The sequence below is a fragment of the Capra hircus genome, chromosome 2 (genome assembly GCF_001704415.2).
Source record: "Capra hircus breed San Clemente chromosome 2, ASM170441v1, whole genome shotgun sequence".
Taxonomy (NCBI): Eukaryota; Metazoa; Chordata; class Mammalia; order Artiodactyla; family Bovidae; genus Capra; species Capra hircus.
Genome location: NC_030809.1, coordinates 100281387 through 100301507, shown reverse-complemented (window position 1 = coordinate 100301507; position 20121 = coordinate 100281387). Strand labels below are relative to the sequence as shown.

Genomic DNA, 20121 nt, shown 5'->3' with positions numbered 1-20121 from the left:
TATCTCTGTCTGTCTCACTGGGCTGTACACTCCATGCAGGTGAATACCGTATCCCATGTCCTGCTCATAAAGGACGCTTCTTAAATGTTGGTGAAGGTATAAATATATAACTTCTCTTGAGGAAAATCACTCAATAGCTTATGCTCTCCTAAGAATCATCTTGGCACAAATTTCATAAAGAATAGCTCATGAGCTCCTGCCCCCCAAATGTAATAAGGATAAAACACATTCAAAAATTTTTTCATAATAAAAAATTATTAAGAGCAAGCTGATGTGGGCTCTTTTTTTTTTTTTAAGAGAACTAGCTGATCCAGGTTTAGGCAAGAGCTGTACAGGAACCTAGGACAATCATATGCTAGAAAGCAAAAAAATCTATCAAAGACTGTTTGTTGTCATTCACTCATTCAGTTGTGTCTGATTCTTTGTGACTCCATGGATTGTAGCATGCCAGGCTTTCTTGTTGTTCACTGTCTCCCAGAGTTTGCATGTGCATTGAGTCGATGATGCCATGCAACCATCTCGTTCTCTGAACCCATGTCAAAGGCTATTGCGATCTGGTAAAAAAAAAAAAGCAAGCCACGGTTTTCCATTGGCTGAAAAATGGAACACTTTGAGCATAACAAGAGTAATGATTGTGATGGATTGAAACAAATCAAACATAAAAATCCATAAGTTCAGAATGTTGTTACTTAAAACTGGCAAGCTTTGGAGTTTCTTACAGCATCAACTTATTATTCTGAAACTTGGTGAATAAAGGGAAATTTATCCTGCTCTTCCTGTGCTAACTGTATTTCAAGTTAACCAAAGAATCGAAGAGAGAAAATTCTCCTCCATAGACAATTTCCAACTAATAAGTACAGAAGGAATGGAAAAACTATAAAACCCACAGTTCTATAACTCCTAGTGAAATAATGGATTGAGGTAACGCCCATGAATGACTACTAAAACCGTGGAACTTTTTAATCGAAAAATAAAACTGATAATACCTGAACTTCTGATTGATCTTAATATCACTAAAAGTGAGACAGCCAGACATTATATGTCTCTGTTGGTGTGATATACATCACATTACCTATGTGTATTTAGCACCACCTATGAACTGCTCTTTGCCACCCAAAAAAGTGAACCTGCATGTAATTAAACCTCTGTAAACTTAAATGACACCTGCTACTGCTAAGTCGCTTCAGTCGTGTCCAACTCTGTGCGACCCCATAGACGGCAGCCCACCAGGCTCCCCTGTCCCTGGGATTCTCCAGGTAAGAACACTGGAGTGGGTTGCCATTTCCTTCTCCAATGCATGAAAGTGAAAAGCGAAAGTGAAGTCACTCAGTCATATCCGACTCTTGTGACCCCATGGACTGCAGCCAACCAGGCTCCTCCGTTCATGGGATTTTCCAGGCTAGAGTACTGGAATGCGGTGCCATTGCCTTCTCCATAAAAGACACCATGAGGTTGCAATAAGCCATGTAGGAAATTCTATAGGACAAATGACTCAATTTCTTTAACAAATAAACATTAATTTAAAAAGTGAGTAGGGGTGAACTTTTATATAGTAAAGAGACATATCAACCAAATGTAATGTACAAGCATTGTTTCATTCTGATTTAAGCCAATGAACTTTTTAAAACTGTTTATGAGGTTTCCAAGGACACAACTTAGAGACTGAACAAGGACAAGCAAATGAACTACAAGAAGTGATTTTTTTTTTAGATAACTGGAGAAAAATGAGCAGGAACTGAGTAGTAGACAATCTTAACAAAGTGTCTGTTGTCACCTTTGTTAGAGAGGATCTGATACTGTGTTCTTAAAAGTTCTTATTTGTTAGAGGTAGGTACCAAAAGTGTTGCAGGTGAAGTGATAAAATGTTTGGGATTTGCAGAAACAATGCAGAAAAATTAAAATGGCTGTGGGTATGTGTGTGAGAGAGAGGGTTTGAGGGAGGCAGAGAGAGAGAAACAAGAATGACAAAATGTTGATAAATGTTGGAGCAGGCTGTTAGGAACAAAGGGATCATTGGTCTATTCTTTCTGTATATGTTTGGAAAAGATCATAAACAACATTAAATGTTGAATTTTGTTTTTAAAATGATTTAGTATGAAATACAGTATACATACAAAAGTGTCTAGGAATCACTTAAAGAAAAGTATTGAAATATATTGTTGTATGTCCACAACACAGTGCAAACACGAACGATTGCCATTTCTGCAAGTCCCCTTCTGTCCATCCCTGAACATCACACAGAGAAAACCATTGTTATGAATTTTATATTATAATCCCCATGTTTGTCTTTATAGTTTTAAAAACACTACTTTTGTACTTACTCTTACACAACATACTATTCATTTATTTTTTCTGTTTTTCAACTTCATACAAATGGAATCATGCTTTATGTTGACTAACCTCTTGCATCATTTTGAAATGATCTGTGTTGCTGTTTTTAACTGTTTATTCATTTTCACTACTGCAAAGTGTTCCATTGTAGGCATGTACCACAGCCTTTTTTATCCATTCTACAGGTGGTAGACATTTGACTTATTTTTAGTATATGATGAACATTCCTGTACATTTCTCTTGGTACACAGATAGACAAAGAGATGGACACTCACAAACCAAATTACTGTGTCATCAGATATATGCAAATAAATTGGGAAATGTCAAAATGTTTTCTAAAGCAGCAGATGTACCAGTTTACATTTCTTCCAGTAAGCAGTGTTCTTGAGATATTCCCCTTTTACACATCTTTACCTACTCTTAATATTTTCAGAATTCTTAATTTTTGCCAATCTGGTGATTGTGAAATGGTATCTTGTTATCTAAATTTGCATTTTCCTTTATTACTTGGCTTACCCCGTGGCTCAGGGATAAAGAATCCACCTACAGTGCAGGAGCCGCAGGAGACATGGTTTCTATCCCTGGGTTGGGACGATACCCTGGAGGACATAAGCAACTCATTCCACTATTCTTGCCTGGAGAATCCCATGGACAGAGAAGCCTGGCGGGCTATCGTCCATAGGGTCTTAAACAGTCAGACATGGTTGAAGTGACTTAGCACGCATACATGCATGACTGTCTCTTCAAGTGTTATAGTGACATTTGTGCTTCCTCTTCTATGAAATAGACACATTCATTCTTTTGCTCACATTTTAACATTTCTCTTTTTTAAACTGATTTCAGAAAGTTCTTTATATATCCTGTTAGCCTTTTATAGTTCATATGGATTGCAAATAACTATTATGTGGCTTGCATTTTTGCTTTCTTTATAGAATCCTTTGATGAATCAAATTTAATCAATTTTTGAATTTTAATCAATATAGTCAAACTGATCAATTTTTCAGTCTTGGTTACTTTATTAAAGAAATATTCCCTACTTCATTGTGATAAAGATATTTTCTATATTGTCTTCTAACAGCTTTACAGTTTTATTTTTTTACATCTAGGCCTTTAATTCACTTAAACTTCTTTCTTCTCCTTTTGTGAAACAGGACTCCAATTTCATTTTTCCATATGGACAGCCAATTGACCCAAAACCATTTATTGAAAAGCTCATTCTTTCTCCACTGCTCTGCAATACTAACGCAGTCATAAATCAAGTGTCTACATAATTGTGGGTGTACTGCTGGGCTCTGTAAAACAGACTGAATTTTCATCATCCAGAAGAAACTAGAGCAGTCTAAGTTTGGTCATTTCTTTTATCAACTGATGCCTAGAACCCCTGAAATTGTTCTTAATCTGTCCTCTTCCTTCAGTCACTCTGCTAAAGCATTCCTAGTCCTGCTAGGCTCTTAATGCTGGTTAGTTCATGGCCATTCCCTTATCAAATACATTAAAAGGTCCCACATTGAAACAGTATAAAGAACTATTTTTAACCCCTAGCTAGACAATGAACTACCCCACTCTTCAGACTGTTATTAACCTCAACAGGATCCACCATATAGCAGAAGCTCAGTAAATGCTAGTTTCCCTATAGGGTTTCACATGGGTTAACTGTTATTATTTTTTAATGAGAGCGTGATTGCCTCCTGGCATATCCAAAATATTCTCATATGAACTTATATTGTTTTTCTCAAAATGTTTAACCTAGAAATTTGTCTAAATCATATAAAGATAATAAAGGCTTTACTTCACCTTTGCATTGTTTTAAAGTATCTTACTAAACCGTTTGAAATGTAATCAGACAAAAATGTAATTGTTTGACAAAATCAAGCATTTCATTTCAGCTTGATTTACCTTTGGGCTATTATGAAAACAGACTCTTGGAAATCCAAAATGACAAAACAGTAATCAAGGTCTATTTACTAACATATTAATTTTTCACTACCCTTTATTAGATGTGCAACAACTTCAACTTGAAGGTGCTTTCTTACTTATCCTATTTGTACATTTTGGTATTATCTCTTGTTGAGCTAGAATGTAAAAAGTCTTCTACAGGCAGCTTCAGGGACCAATTAACTCCATTAAATTATATCCAGTTAAGTAGTGAACTGAACCACGGCTGTCTGGGGCTGTCTGGAGCTGTGACAATCAGGAGATGGAGAGAGGCAGAAAAGGAGAGATTGATTTTAATATGTCACCGAAGCACACTGCAACAATATGCCAGCGTGACTTTCAAAATGGCCTTAAAATATTCCAAACTCAGGGAGTTTCCTTGCTCCTGAGTGGGAGTTGACAGACTGTCTGGCAGCATTAGAAACAGGCAGAGAAAAGCTGATGTCTATATTGTGTCCTCTAATGATAACATTCTGCCTCTTTGCGACATCTCCCCCTTAGAAGGATCCGTATATTTGGTATGAGTGTGTGTGTGTGTGCGTGTGTGTGTGTACGCGCGCACGCGAACCCCCCCTCCCCCCGCCCCCGCGCGTTTTGCCTCCTCCAGTGCAGAGGGCAGGGTTTCACCTCTCACATCTGGGAAAACCAAATCGAAGGACACTAACCCTCCCAAGGTCAACTAGAAAATTAGGCCTGGGGAGGGGGGATGGGGGGAACCGAACCCTGGTGTCCCCACTGCAGCTTTGTGGTTGGGCACTAAATCATTTTTCTTCTCTTGTGGGGGAAAAAAAAAAATCACTGGGTGGGAGTAAGTGAGAGATTAATGAGATTTCTTCCTCTTTCTCCCCTTTCCTCCCCTCCTCCTAAAGGAGATAAAACTCATGAAACCAAACAAGGTGTCCACTCCGCAGTTCTTAAGCTGGGTCCCTGCAGTCTACCCCCACACTCCACCCCCAACACAAAGCGATCCGGGCTCCCAAGGTTTCGGTCCGTCCTACGCGGAGCCCGGGAGGTGAGGAGTGGTTAAAACTCAGCCCTCACCTCCAGCGGGTCCCGGATCCGCGGCGCCCAAGCCCCGCCCCCGCCGCCCTTCCCCCACGGCCTCGGCACGCCAGCCCCTCTCCCCTCTCCCAATCGGGCGCACCCACCCCAGATGCCGCCTGGCACCGAGCGCTGCCGCCGCTGCTGCCGCCGCCGCCGCAGCACTTTCCACTTGTATTGATCACCTCCCGGCCCCGCTCAGCCTGCTCGCCGGAGCGGAGCGCGGCCAGCGCGCCAGCCCTTGGCAGCCCCGGAGCAGTCGGGCTCCGGGAGGCAACTCCTTGGGAGCGCCCTGTCCGGGGTGCCCTCTGCGCTCTGCAGTGTCTTTCTCTCTGTCTGGGAGGAGAAGAAGGAGGAGGAGGAGAAGAAGGAGGAGGAGGACGTCTGGTCCGGGCTGGGAGGTGGAGCAGCGGCCGCCGCCGCCGCCGCCGCCGCCGCCGGAAAGGGAGAGGCAGGAGAGACCGAGACTTGGAAACCCCAAAGTGCCCGCGACCCTGCACGGCAGGCTCCCTTCCAGCTTCATGGGCAAAGTGTGGAAACAGCAGATGTACCCTCAGTACGCCACCTACTACTACCCCCAGTATCTTCAAGCGAAGGTAAAGGGGCGCCGGGGATGGGGGGCGCCCGGGGCGCACGCTGCTCGGGTCCGGGAGGGGCGAGCGCCGAGCACCCGCCGCCCCCGGTGGAGTTGATGGAAGGTTGCTAACTATAGCGCTGGCCTGGGCGCAGCCGGGCGGCGCGCTGGGCGGCTGCTGCCCGCGGAACTGAGTGCGGGGGTCGGGTTACAGAAAGCCTCGGGGGGAAAGACTAGACAGGAAAGAGCCGCCGGCCCCTTCCTGGCCCGGGAGGCGGGGAGGGTCGCGGGCCGAGCGGCGCCCCTCGCCGAGCGTTGGCTGCACGGCCGCGGGTCCCGCCGGCGGCGCAGATCTTCGACCCCTTCTCCTGGGCCTCGCCCGGCGAGCGGCAACTCTCGGCTTCCCTCGGAGTGGCGCCGAACCTCCCGCCCCCCGGGGACGCCCCTCAGTCTCCCGCGCGCGCGATGACTGGGGCTCCAGGGGGGGACGGGACTTTTCCCTCCCCGCCTCCGGCCCTGCGCGCCCGCCCCTCGCCTTGATCTTTGTGCGCTGTGGCACTTCACCTGGTTACTGATTTCTACTTTTACGCTGGTGTTTTGGGTAGGAAAGTGGCCAAAGTTCACTCAGCGTTCATTGATGTCCCTTTTAATCTTCCCTGTAGCTTCTGCAAAAGAGGGACAATGGGCAGATTTCGATGCAGAGAAAGAAGTGACTTCGTATTTAGTTTTGAAAAATGCTACCTTATATGTTTACCTACAGATCGATTTTCAGTGGTGCTTTCTCAGAAGTGGCCTTGGTACACGCTTAAGTAAAACAGCAGATGACATGTAGTCATACAAATTGCGCCTGGCTTTCTAGGGACCCTGGGTACGTTGTTAGTGGGCCTATCTTATTTTTACTATAATAATTTGATGCCTTCTGAACTCATTTAAAAAAATTATTGGGTCCATGAAAAGTGAGGGTTTCGCTGCTTTGGAAGCTTTTTTTCCAGTTTGGGAGGGCGAAAGTTGAATGCAAAAGATTTTGTCAGCTGTTAGCATCTCCTATCTGGGCTTCTGGTGCCCTTCCAGATTACAAAAGAATCAAGTGTGGATACAGCCTCTGAACTTTTTCTGGAAGGTTGTTATCATGCCCTGCTTGCTGGCAGAGGGCATTTCAGGCCTGGTGCAGAGAATCTCTGATTCAACTTCGATAAGCCTTTTTTCTTACAGTGTGTTTGGTCCATGTTATGTACCTACATCATCGTTCTGCATGTGTCCCTGTAGGTGAAATGACACTCTTCCGCATAGAGACCTGAAATTTCTTAGCCCTGAAGGACCTCATTTTCACCCCCTACCCAGTAATCACCAGAAAGCAGCAAGATGGTAGCAGTAAGGATACCCATTACTCATTTTTGTGTGGTGGCCTCTGTATTTGTTTTCAGGGATTGGAGGGCGGTACCCGTATTTTGGTGAACTACATTGTAAATATAAGTTGTTCGGAGAAATTTTGAGGTGTAATCAATGCACTACCTTTTAGATATCATATATGTTTAATGCATTTGTTTAAATTATGCAGCATTGGGTACCTAAAGGACAGCCTGTTCAACACTTAACTTTATGAATAATAAATAACATACACTCAGGTGAAGAAAAAAAGACCATGTTTCTACAGGCACATTCACCTTAGTAATTTTTATGTACCATTAGTAAGTTAGAAACCAAGTACATAGCATTTAATATAGCTAATGCAATGCCATTTGGCTCTTTTTGCCCCGTAAATAATTGAAGAGAGAGACAAACGGCAAGAGCCTGCTCTAGTAATTAGGGTCAGATCCCAGAAAGCTTTAGGGCCCATTTTCTGAAAGTGTGCTTCCTGCATAAAGCATTTAATATTGATTTGTGTTACAGTAAATGACAGTCTCAAAACATATCTTGCTGTTTCTACTCTGAAATCTGAAATCCTATTACTCTGAATCTCTTTGTTTCCGGAGAAAGACAGACATACTCACTTGACCTATATAACATGGTATTAAAGTTTGATAATTAAATCTAAATTCCCTGTTGTAAAGAATCTTGATTATCTCAAGAAGAGGCATCTCCTAAAATGTAAAGCGACTAGATGCAGATTTTAGGTAAGCATAATTCAGTACACATAGCCGTTTTTTTCTCCCTTATCTAATCTCTCTCTTGTATCATGGTATTGTAAATCATTTTTAAAAAATAGAGACCTGATTTGATCTGTAGTTAGTTGAAAACCAAGTGTTACCTATTCTCCCTAAAGAGTTAATAAACTGCTGTAGTATCTGTGGTCTACAGTGATGATCCTTGCCTCTGTGTGTTTGTGTTCTGATCCTCCTGAAATACGCGATAGGTAGCATCACCGTTTAAAGTACAATGATGTGTTTGCTAGACAGAGTTGTTTTGAAACTTCTGTTTGGAAGCGGTATCGAAAACTGAAGAATGGTGTGGTCGTTTACCAAGTGATATTTGACTTAGACTTGTCATCAAGAAATGGATGTGATTGTTTTGAATCGAGAAAGAATAAATGGGTGGGATTTCTTTTCCTCAAAAGGAATAGATACACCAATGAAAATGGCACTTGAAAATCAGTTTTGTTACCATGCTTTATTTAAAAAGTTATCATGTGTCAAATAATTTTTCTTATGTTAATCATCCAATCAGTCTGTTTTGAAAAATTTATTTAGTAATGTTTCTCTATAGAAACGTATTAGTTACTCCTACATTTCTATTAACAATTAGTAACCAAAAAATTATGGAGCTGTATTACAGCCTGTGACCATATTTGTGTGTGTTATGCTTTGACAGAAAAAGAAAAGTAACGCAGATGCGATAAACATAAAGTAAAATAGAGGATATTATGGAAGGACTAGACATGGGGTGGAAATGAAGGACTCCAAAATTTTTATAATACCTTAGTGCAGAGTAACAGAGATTGCAAGTAACCTGATTTTACACGCTTGTTGAGTTTTTTGTATTTCTCTGTAAGGATGGTCTTATCACAGCAGGAGTCTCTCTATCACTTGACACATCCATTCTAAGATATAGGCTGATGTAGCTTCATAAGTATAAGCATGTATTGTTTTGAAGGATTTTCTAAATTATTGAGACATTGTATATTATTGAAAATTAAATTTGGTATCTAGTTTTCAGATACACAGGAAACATTCTGACAATTTGATATATTTTAATTAAAATTTTGTATGTAGACATTTTCACTTATCGTAAAGGAAACCCTTGAATTCTGTTTGTTTCAAAAATACCATGATGTGTATTACTAGCAATATGTATATACAAATGTTTATGGGAATTGAAACACTTATTCTAGTTCTTTTGGAGAAAGGGAAGCACAAAACGTTCTTTAATGGTTAGTTGATATTTTGTACCATCTACAAGCAACTTGACTCATTTGGGATCTTTATTCATAGATTGCTTTGTGTAAGAGATGACCTACACTAGAAAAATGTTTGTTTCTAAAACAAATGTTTGTTTTAAAACTATTTTTGTGTAAGTGTATGCCAGAGAAGATACCTGAACCTAGCCTAAAAATCTGAAAAATATTGAGCGATAAAATTTGGTATTCTATTAATGAAACTACTAGGAAAAAAGCTTTTTCTGAATTGAATTTGTGGGTGCATTAATGCTTTGTTGAATTCCTTGATTTTTCCTTAGTTATAACCACATGAATATTGTATCAATCTGTTTCTTTAGGAATTAGGGATGATGATTTGATACATGGAACTGCTGAGTATATTAAGGTGGATTGGAGGTACAGTGGCATGATGTTAAGACTTGGGGTGCTTTGTGTCCTGAGAAGTAACCGTATTTGGGAAATGAATAAAGTTTGTTTAAATGCATCAATACATTAATACAATATTTTATATGAAGAATACACTTTCTTTTCATAAGTGGCCGAGATATTGTGGCTATCTGGAAGTAGTGTTGGAAGACTCGGGGTCATGGAAATGCTAAAGTGAAGATGCATTATAATGAAATATTATAGGCTCCTTCCCATTGGATAGCCATTTCTTTTAAATTTCCATAATATCTATTATTTTTTATATGTTGGGAGCCAAATCTTACACTATTAGAATGGAACAGGGAAAAGATAAGTAAAGAAAAGGAGGAAAGTAATCAATTATTTAGTATCAGTATAACCAGATATACTTTACATATATGGTGATCTTGGCTTCAGATTTAAATTAAAATATGGCAATTCCCATGTAATACACGTTCATGACAAAAAGTTTTAAGCTTTTTGATACATTGATGAGTCTTTGTGCTTTGCTTAGTAGTTTCTTGGAACTATTAATTACCCCAGCTTTCTTAATGAAGACTGAAATTTTAAGTTCTAGGTCTTTATGCTAGACAGCAGGACCTTTTCCCCTTTCTTTTTACTAAAGAAGGATTTGCTAGAAATGAAAATTCCTTTTTTCCCCTATATCTTCTTAACCAATAAAAATTATGTGAGGAAGATCTAGAATGGAAGTTAAAATGATATGGACATCTAAATATCATTCATTTTTTTTAAAGATGAGGGATTTCTTATCTAGTTTGTTTTTTATTGGATTCTCAGTTCCCTAAAGTTTATTTTCCCCTAGTATGGTCTCCTTATCCTACGTTGAATCTCTTTTCAAAGGCTATCAGCTGTCCATATTTCTTATTTGAGTTGCAGAACACTAGGTGCTAAGTAAATGCTTGTTACTATTATATTCTGAATAAGTACATGCAAAATTTTCTTAGACCAGAAAAAAATTATAGACCAAAATCTACAAATATAATAACCCAGCCTAATTTTCTAATGAAATCTCAATATAGTTTGATTTGAATTTTAATTTATCTTGTTCCTGTAATGAAAACTTTCATTTTATGAAGATCACTAAGGTGAACTACATATCAATTGGTCCATGCTTAATTTATGAAATCAAAGTACCTTTTTTTTTTACAGTCTTTATTAAAGACTATGGCACCAGAAAAAAAGATCTCATAGTGTTATAGCAAAGAGGGAAATGTTATATGTGATGAATTGGTTACTCAGCATGTATTTGCCTCTTACTACTGGCCCCCACCAACACAATTCAAACTTTTTCTGCTTAATTTTCAAGAAAATCCTTTTTTTTTTTTTTTTTGGTATATTTCAGATGTGGTAAAAACATTTATTCATTTAATGAATAATAACTAAAATATAAACTAGCCTCAAGTGGTTCAGAATTATAATTATCTGTGTTACTGAGGGGTGTATTACCCTAAATATGACATTTAGCTACCTAGTTTTTTATCCCATTCATTGGGATATTACAGGAATAAACAGGAACATACCCAATTGTTCTTAACTGGAGGTGTTTTATTCAATGTAACATTGCTTAAAGAAATGTTGTAATGATATGTCAGTGATTTAAATGCAGTGCCATAATATTTGGTACACAATTAAGCTGTATATTCAAAATTGAGCATTGGGCTTGGGGATTTTATGTGGAATGAATGTAAATATCCTGATTTCTCTGCTGTATCATTTTAACAAGTGGTAAAACCTGGTGCCTTGGGAGAAGCAGCAGTTGGATGACACAAACATTTACCACCCAGAGTTTGGTCCGATGATACACAGCAAAATGCCTTCTTATACAGTGTATGTGTCAAACACACATGCAGATTTGAGCACACACACACAGATTTGAGAACAGAAACTAAGTCATTTCTTAATCAGGTAGATCTGTGGGGGAAGGTATAAAGAGAGAATGGTGACAGCCAAGCTAGCAAGCTAAACATGTATCTTACATAATTGAATTCCTTATTTTTGCTTAATGCACCTAATATCCTTAAAATAATTATATGAATATTTAACATTTTCAAATAAGCATTGGAAAAAAAGTGTATCAAAGATGGTGAGAAAGAAAAGGGGAGCAAAAATCAACATCTAGACCTCCAGGAGGAGAAACTGTTCAGTCTAAAACTGAACATTCTTGTTCTCCGTATATTGTCTTCTAGCTAATTCTTAAATGCATGCATTTGCCATTGAGGGAGAACAGTCTTCTGGATGATATATGTGAAAACCTAGATTCTAAAAAAGAGGTTAGATACTAATATGAACAATTAACTTGCTTGTAAATCTGATACTGTGGCTTTCCTAGTGGCTCAGATGGTAAAGAATCTGCCTACAATGTGGGAGACTCGGGTTCAATCCCTGGGTTGCGAAGATTATCTGGAGAAGGGAATGACTACCCACTTCTGTATGTTTGCCTGGAGAATCCCATGGGCAGAGGAACTTGGGTGGACTACAGTCCATGAGGTTGCAAAAAGTCGGACATGACTGATCGACTAACACTTTCACTGTAAACACACAAAATCAACGTCTGGTGGATGATTGCCTGTGATGACTCTGTTCTGGAATTAGGCTAAATTTTAAGCTGGTGCTTGTGGGAAATTGCTGAGGCTCTTGAAGGGCTATAATACTAACGAAGTGATTGTATTTCCTTAGTCACCCTACAGCACCATTGTCTGCTTTGGGTATTGGGAAAGGTAAGGGGGTGTCATATCTGGTCCCTGCTGTCCAGCTGCCAGCAAAGACAGAATAGACACATTTTAAGACATAAGCAAAGAATGTTTTCAAAATAGTTCACCCGGGAAGACAGCATACCAACCAAGGGTCTGATGAGAGGAAGGGTCTCTGATCCACATGTGGGATTAAAAACTGTCATGTGTATTGTGAGAAAAGGTAAAGTGCTAATAAAAATTACAACGAACCTGGGAGTTTTATAGAGAAATGGGCTTTAGATTAATGAATGAAAATTTCTTAAATTGATAATCACCCTTGTTTTATATATTTTCTGCTCTGTAATCCTCTTATGACTACTTAGAATTTTAAAGAATATCACTTTTTCATACTTTATCTTAACTCCTTCTCCTCAAAGTTTCATGTTCAATTACCTTATTTTACATTATTATATTTCCAGTTTTATGCTTACAAATGTGCTATTAAGCCCACCTATTAGGGTTGTGACAGGCTGGAAATATAATCCTTGAATGATGACATAATTGTGATATGGAACTTTTACTTTTATTCTTTTACTTTTATCATTTGAAGTGATGTTTATTTCTTCTAATTTGTTACTGTTGTTTGGAGTTGTTAGGCGTCACTGTGTACCTGCAATCTACATGGTGATAATGTGTTTAATATGAGTTGACATTTCTTCAGAAAATAACAGATTTTTAAAAAATTATTCCTGATCTTTTAGGATTATAGCTTTTTATTCTCTTTATTTGGTCATTTTCTAGCTTTAATTTTTTTAAAATGAGCTCTGCAGTGGGTCTGAGTCCTTCAGGAGGCGTATTATCCTCTGGCCTCAGTGTGGGACACTGAGCCCACCCTCCCGACTACCCTTTGAACAACACGTGCTATTGGGCTGTTGGGTCAAGGGAAAAAAAAAATGGTTTCAGGAAGAGTTTTTGTGCAACAAAACAAGATGATTTCATAGATATCATGAATAATTTTTACCAATCTTGAAGAAAAAAATACATCATCTTCCCAGCTCTCCCAAGTGGGTAGATCCACTTTATATGATATTGATTTTGTTTTTTATAAGTTGAAAACTACGAATTGGAATGGACAGAGTTCGATGGATACATCATGGAATTCTGTGCTTTTTCTGAACTTGAGTTTTTTGGGCGGGAAATCAAAATTGCCAAAAAAGAATTTTAGATCATAAACCTACATTTCTGTTGTACTTAAGCTCCTCAAATGCCAATATACTATTCCCCCTATTTAACACTTTTTTAAATGGTGATTTTGAGAGTTGTAATTGAGAGACTATTTGGGCTGAAAAACCTCTAAACCCTTCTTCGTATGTGGGATAACAGTGAAATATTTTCACAGTTTGAAATAAAGTCTCATAAAATATTTGGCTACAAGAAGTACATCATGTCAGAAATTTGTAATACCACCAACTTTACCTTTGTCTTTTCAACAGTAATTTAGATTCATTACCAAACAGGCTTTTGACAAATGCAGACATTTATAGAAAGGAAAATTTGCCACTTTTTATTTTCAGGTGTTTAACTGAAATACTCCCAAAGTCCCCTCTGCCACCTACAGAGCACAACTTTGATTAATTTCATTGTTTAAAAAATGAAAGCCTTAAGAAAGAAAGTTCCTAGTCTCAATCAGTTCTTGGGTTTTATTCTACATGATTATTTGCCTACTTTTATTAACAACAACAGCAACACACAAAAAGAACTGGCTAGAAGAGAAACTTCTCTAACAGAAATTCTATTGCTAGGCAAATGATATTTTTTAGAACGCTGTGTGATTTTTCTGTGATTGGGTATAGCTTATCTTAAAAATGAATTTTGTTTACAACAAGTTTTGCTCCCCAAAGTTCACATATCACTTACTTAGTACTTGAAATTCATCTAGTATATTTCATGTATAAATTGTTATCTTTCATTAAAGGGTTTCCAGCCAACGGATATGGGCCTGTGAAAGTAACCCATTTTAGAATTCACATATAATTGTTACGTATTGGTCCTACCACATGTGCTTCCCAGGTGGTGCTAGTGGTAAAGAACCCACCAGCCAAGGTTCCCTGGGAAGGACATGGCAACTCACTCCACTATTCTTTCCTGGAGAATCCCGTGGACCAAGAGCCTGGCAGAATGCAATCCATAGGGTTGCACAGAGTCTGACACAACTGAAGCAACTTTAGCATGTACTCATGCATGGAACCAAATCATCATAAGGAATAATGTTTCTTGGAGGAGGAGGGTAAGTATTCAGAGTTGGAACTCCAGTACCCCTCTTTGCCCCTTTTAGTGGGGAGTGAGAAGTTTTTCTTAATTCACCTGAGGGGAAGTGGGAAGACTGAAGCTCCCCGTAGTCCCTCAACAGGGCTTTTGAGCTTACCGGACTGGGGACTGGGTTTTAAGAAGAGGAGGGAGGTGTGGCTTGTGAAGTCACAAGGGGCAGGGATTTGTGGAAGTGGGACTTGTGGGCACTGGAGCTTCTCAGTGGGTTAAGCCTCGGGGGCCCTGCTCACTCCTCACTCCTGAGACTAGCTCCCCACATACTTGTTTTCTTTTCCTGTGCTGGCCTCACAGATAATCTCTTGTTCTCCTTCCTGCTGCTGCTGCTGCTGCTGCTGCTAAGTCGCTTCAGTCGTGTTTGACTCTGTGTGACCCCTCCCCCATCCCTGGGATTCTCCAGGCAAGAACACTGGAGTGGGTTGCCATTTCCCTCTCCAATGCGTGAAAATGAAAAGGGAAAGTGAAGTCGCTCAGTTGTGTCTGACTCTTCGCAACCCCATGGACTGCAGCCTACCAGGCTCCTCCATCCATGGGATTTTCCAGGCAAGAGTCCTGGAGTGGGGTGCCATTGCCTTCTCCGCTCCTTCCTCCTAGCCCAACTTCAATTTTATAAAGCAGTCCAAGGCTAGATTCTAAGAAGTAGGGTTTTGTATCCCTGGCTCATCACTGGCTAGATTACTACAGCCTTGCCAACTTCTCTCCTCTTCTGTAGCACTCACTGAATCAGGCAAACAGCTCTTGAGGCTGGTAACAAGAAGGAAACCAAAACACAAAGAAATCATCGTCCAGTGCCATCACTTCTATTTCCACCAAGTCCTGGTCCAACAATGCTTCATGACTCTTCAGTTCAGATCAGTTGCTCAGTTGTGTTCGACTCTTTGCAACCCCATATACTGTAGCACACCAGGCTTTCCTGTCCATCACCAACTCCCAGAGCTTACTCACACTCACGTCCATTGAGTCGATGATGCCATCCAACCATCTCATCCTCTGTCATCCCCTTCTCCTCCCACCTTCAATCTTTCCCAGCATCAGGATCTTTTCAAATGAGTCAGTTTTTCACATCAGGTGGCCAAAGTATTGGAGTTTCAGCTTCAGCATCAGTCCTTCCAAGGAATATTCAGGACTGATCTCCTTTAGGATGAACTGGTTGGATCTCCTTGCAGTCCAAGGTACTCTCAAGAGTCTTCTCCAACACCACAGGTCAAAAGCATCAATTCTTTGGTGCTCAGCTTTCTTTATAGTCCAACTCTCACATTCATACGTGACTACTGGAAAAACTGTAGCTTTGATTAGATGGACCAAACGTTGAGCATCTGACGATGGCACAGTCCCATTAACCTCAGATATTTACTGAGACTCAACCTACGGAGCACTGGTTAAGAATCCTACCTTGAAAAGAAGACAAAAATGGAACCAGTCTGTGCTTAAGAAGACAACTCGGACCATGGATCCTTTGGTACTTGTTTGTGGTTTGTGGCTTGACTCTGGGATGAAGAGCTCGACATGGTCCAAGAGCCTGCAAAGGAGGGATGAAGTCCATGGGTTTGGGCGATCTCCCAAGTGTGCTGCTTCTCTCTCATCTCCTTTTCCCACACTCCCTCCTGCCTTTTCTCCTCCATTTCTACTTTTACCTTTTCTTCCTGCACAGTGACAGTAGTCTCACTGTGCACTGACTTCTGAGCAGCCAGAGGTTTGTGTGCTCCTGGTGGATCTGCCAGGGTTATGGGCGCTTCCAAGCTACTCCCCCTGCATCTGCCCAAATAAGGGACCAAGTGGGTCTGACTTAATTTGGGTAAAAAAAAAAAAATCTTTCCTTTAGAGATTATGATTAAGAATTTGCTAACTTCAGTTCCCTCTTTGAATCAGATTTTCTTTCTGATTCCTTATCCAATTTTATAGGGAAAATTTTAATAAAATTGTATTTGGTGGTGACTTGATGGTAAAGAATTCTGCCAAGCAGGGTTCAATCCTTGGGTTGGGAAAATCCCCTGGAGAAGGGAATGGCAACTCACTTAAGTATTCTTGCCTGGGAAAGCTCATGAGCTGAGGAACCTGGTGAACTACAGTTCAGTTCAGTTCAGTCGCTCAGTCGTGTCCGACTCTTTGCGACCCCATGAATTGCAGCACGCCAGGCCTCCCTGTCCATCACCAACTCCCAGAGTTCACTCAGACTCAGGTCCATCGAGTCAGTGATGCCATCCAGCCATCCCATCCTCTGTTGTCCCCTTCTCCTCCTGCCCCCAATCCCTCCCAGCATCAGAGTCTTTTCCAGTGAGTCAACTCTTCCCGTGAGGTGGCCAGAGTACTGGAGTTTCAGCTTTAGCATCATTCCTTCCAAAGAAATCCCAGGGCTGATCTCCTTTAGAATGGACTGGCTGGATCTCCTTGCAGTCCAAGGGACTCTCAAGAGTCTTCTCTAACACCACAGTTCAAAAGCATCCATTCTTTGTTGCTCAGCTTTCTTCACAGTCCAACTCTCACATCCAGACATGACCACTGGAAAAACCATAGCCTTGACTAGATGGACCTTTGTTGGCAAAGTAATGTCTCTGCTTTTGAATATGCTATCTAGGTTGGTCATAACTTTTCTTCCAAGGAGTAAGCGTCTTTTAGTTTCATGGCTGCAGTCACCATCTGCAGTTTGGAGCCCCCAAAAATAAAGTCTGACACTGTTTCCACTGTTTCCCCATCTATTTCCCATGAAGTGATGAGACCAGATACCATGATCGTTGTTTTCTGAATGTTGAGCTTTAAGCCAACTTTTTCACTCTCCACTTTCACTTTCATCAAGAGGCTTTTTAGTTCCTCTTCACTTTCTGCCACAAGGGTGGTGTCATCTGCATATCTGAGGTTATTGATATTTCTCCCGGCAATCTTGATTCCAGCTTGTGTTTCTTCCAGTCCAGCGTTTCTCATGATGTACTCTGCATATAAGTTAAATAAGCTACAGTTCATGCGGTCACAAAGAGTCAAACTCGACTTACTGGCTAAATAACAACAAGTGTTATAGAAGCACAGACATGATGTAAGACTTTGAGCAAAAGATAACATAATTAGCATAATAAAACGTGTTTTGATGCCAAATGTGTACTCCAAAGAAGACTGGAACTTAACTATGACATAGTGAAATGGTAAGCTGCATACATTTTTTTGTTCACCCATAGTAAAGTTTAAAATCATATATAACCATTTTTTTCAGTTTCTTGAATATTTCACTAAATTGTTATTTATCTAAAAATAATCACGAAAGTATTTTTTTAATTGGCATAAATGTGTGTTTCTTACTTGGTAATAGTTCCTCAGATTTTAATTTTAATAGCAGAAATATTAAATGTTGACTTCGACTGCTTATTTTTTAAAAGAATAGATTATATCTTAGCATACAAATAGGATTTCAAATGACAGAGAGTGATATCTGGTGTTCTTTTCTATCCCTCTGTCTCTGTCACCAAATTCAAATTCATGTCTCAGCAATTCGGGATATTCTTCAGTGAATATCCTTTGAGCCTTCAAAATTTGATTTGACTGTGTGTTCTGAAGATAGCTCTTTCAGATAAGCACATGGTGATCGTCATCCATGTGTCTGGGCCCTAATGAACATCTGCTTTCTAGGGCGCCACAGGAGCACCTTTCTTTGTTTCCTCTTCCTTTGCCTTTTTGATTTGAATCTAGTTAAACCCTGCAAATGGGGTTGTTTTTCAATATGCAAATACTCCTATTTCCCTTTTTGGAAAAGAGAAAAAAAAAAAGCGCCAGATATTTAAAACATGAACGCTTTGGGAGTTTAAAGAGAGTCTGCAGGAAGCGCACGCACAACTCTAGTTCTTCTCTTGACCACTCAGACATGGACAAAAATCATCTAGCGAAGATCATAGAGTTGGAGCTGCCTGGTGGGCAATTTAATTAAATTCAGCAAACACTGAGCAGGCATTGTATTAGACCCTGGAAGGTGCAAATATGTAAATAAGGCATGATTCCTGCCATCATGGAGCACAATGAGATCATTTTATTTACTTTCCTGTTTATTTAAAATTTTTATTTGAGGTAGAACACACACACACAAATATAGCACACATATTTTAAATATAATATGCTCATATAACAGCTACCCAGGTCATTGTCTGACATTGCCAGCACCCACAAAGCACCTTCATGCCCTTCTCAGTGTGTCCTCCCCAAAGGTGTCTGCTAGCCTTACTTCTAGCCTTGTAGATCGGTTTTTGCCTATTCTTGTATGTCATAAAAATGAATTCCTGGTGGCTCAGATGGTGAAGAATCCGCCTGCAATGTGGGAGACCTGGTTTGATCCCTGGTTTGGGATGATCCCCTGGAGGGAGACATGGCAACCCACTCCAGTATTCCTGCCTGGAGAATCCCCATGGACAGAGGAGCCTGGTGGGCTACAGTACGTGGGGCCGCAAAGAGTCAGACACGACTGAGCGACTAAGCGCATTCTTGTATGTCATACAAATGAAATCCTATAGGATACAAAGGGATGTATCCTTTTGTGTCTGGTCTCTTTAGCTCATCATTACTTTGATTTCATTCATTCATGTGGTTAAGTGTAACCATCGATTCTTTTTTTTAATGCTGTGTAGTATTCTATCACAGAATACATCACAGCTTTTATCTGTTCTACTATTAATGGGCGTTTGGATTATTTCACTGTGGAGCTATTATGAATAAAATTGCTGTAATTATTCTTGTTTATACCATTTGGTCAGCATACCCATTTACTCATAAGAGAGGAACTGGTAGGTCATAGAATGTATGTGTGTTCACCTAAAATGGTTGATGCTACCATTTTCTGTTCCTATTGGCAAAGTGTGAGAAAGCTAATTATTCTACATGTCACTAACACTTGGTATTGCCAGTCTTTTCAATTTTAGCCCTTCTGGTTGGCGGTATCTCAGTATGGTTTTCATTTGCATTTCTGTGATGATTAATGATTTTGAGCACGTTTTCATGTCTTTATCGGTCAGTTGGATATCCTCTTTTGTGAAGTGTCTTTCAAGTATTTTGCTCACTTCTTAAACATAACAGCTTTATAAGTCACATAACATAAAACTCAACCTTTTTCCTCACTTTTTAATATCGGATTGTCCTTTTTATTAGTTGTAGGTTTTTTAATAAAGTCTGGATACAAATCATTCGTCAGATATATATCTGACGAATGATTTGTGTGTATATATATATATATATATATACACACACACACGTGTGTGTGTGTGTGTGAAAGTATCTGCTCCCAATTTTCAGTTTTCTCTTTCACTATCTGATTACTATCTTTTAATAAATAGAAGTTTTTAATTTTAAGTTCCATTTATGATTTATGATCATTGCTTTTTGTGTCTGTTTAAGAAATCTTTGCTTACTTTAAGGTCATGAAGATATATTCCTATATTTTCTTCCAGGAGCTGTATTTTATCTTTCACATTAGG

At 39.8% G+C, this 20121-nt stretch overlaps 1 protein-coding gene across 6 annotated transcripts in view; it reads left to right on the top strand.

The window, feature by feature from the left end:
* The window catches only part of RBMS1 (RNA binding motif single stranded interacting protein 1), a 221368-nt gene continuing 206505 nt past the window's right edge, over window positions 5259–20121 (top strand). For 2 of the 6 annotated variants that reach the window (XM_018063626.1, XM_018063616.1), the window contains exon 1: window positions 5424–5903. In XM_018063626.1, the coding sequence (XP_017919115.1) occupies window positions 5829–5903 (75 nt within the window). In that variant the 5' untranslated portion in view covers window positions 5424–5828. Of the gene's footprint in view, window positions 5904–20121 lie in introns of all 6 variants that reach the window. The other 4 variants (XM_018063607.1, XM_018063576.1, XM_018063575.1 and 1 more) reach the window with 4 other exon arrangements.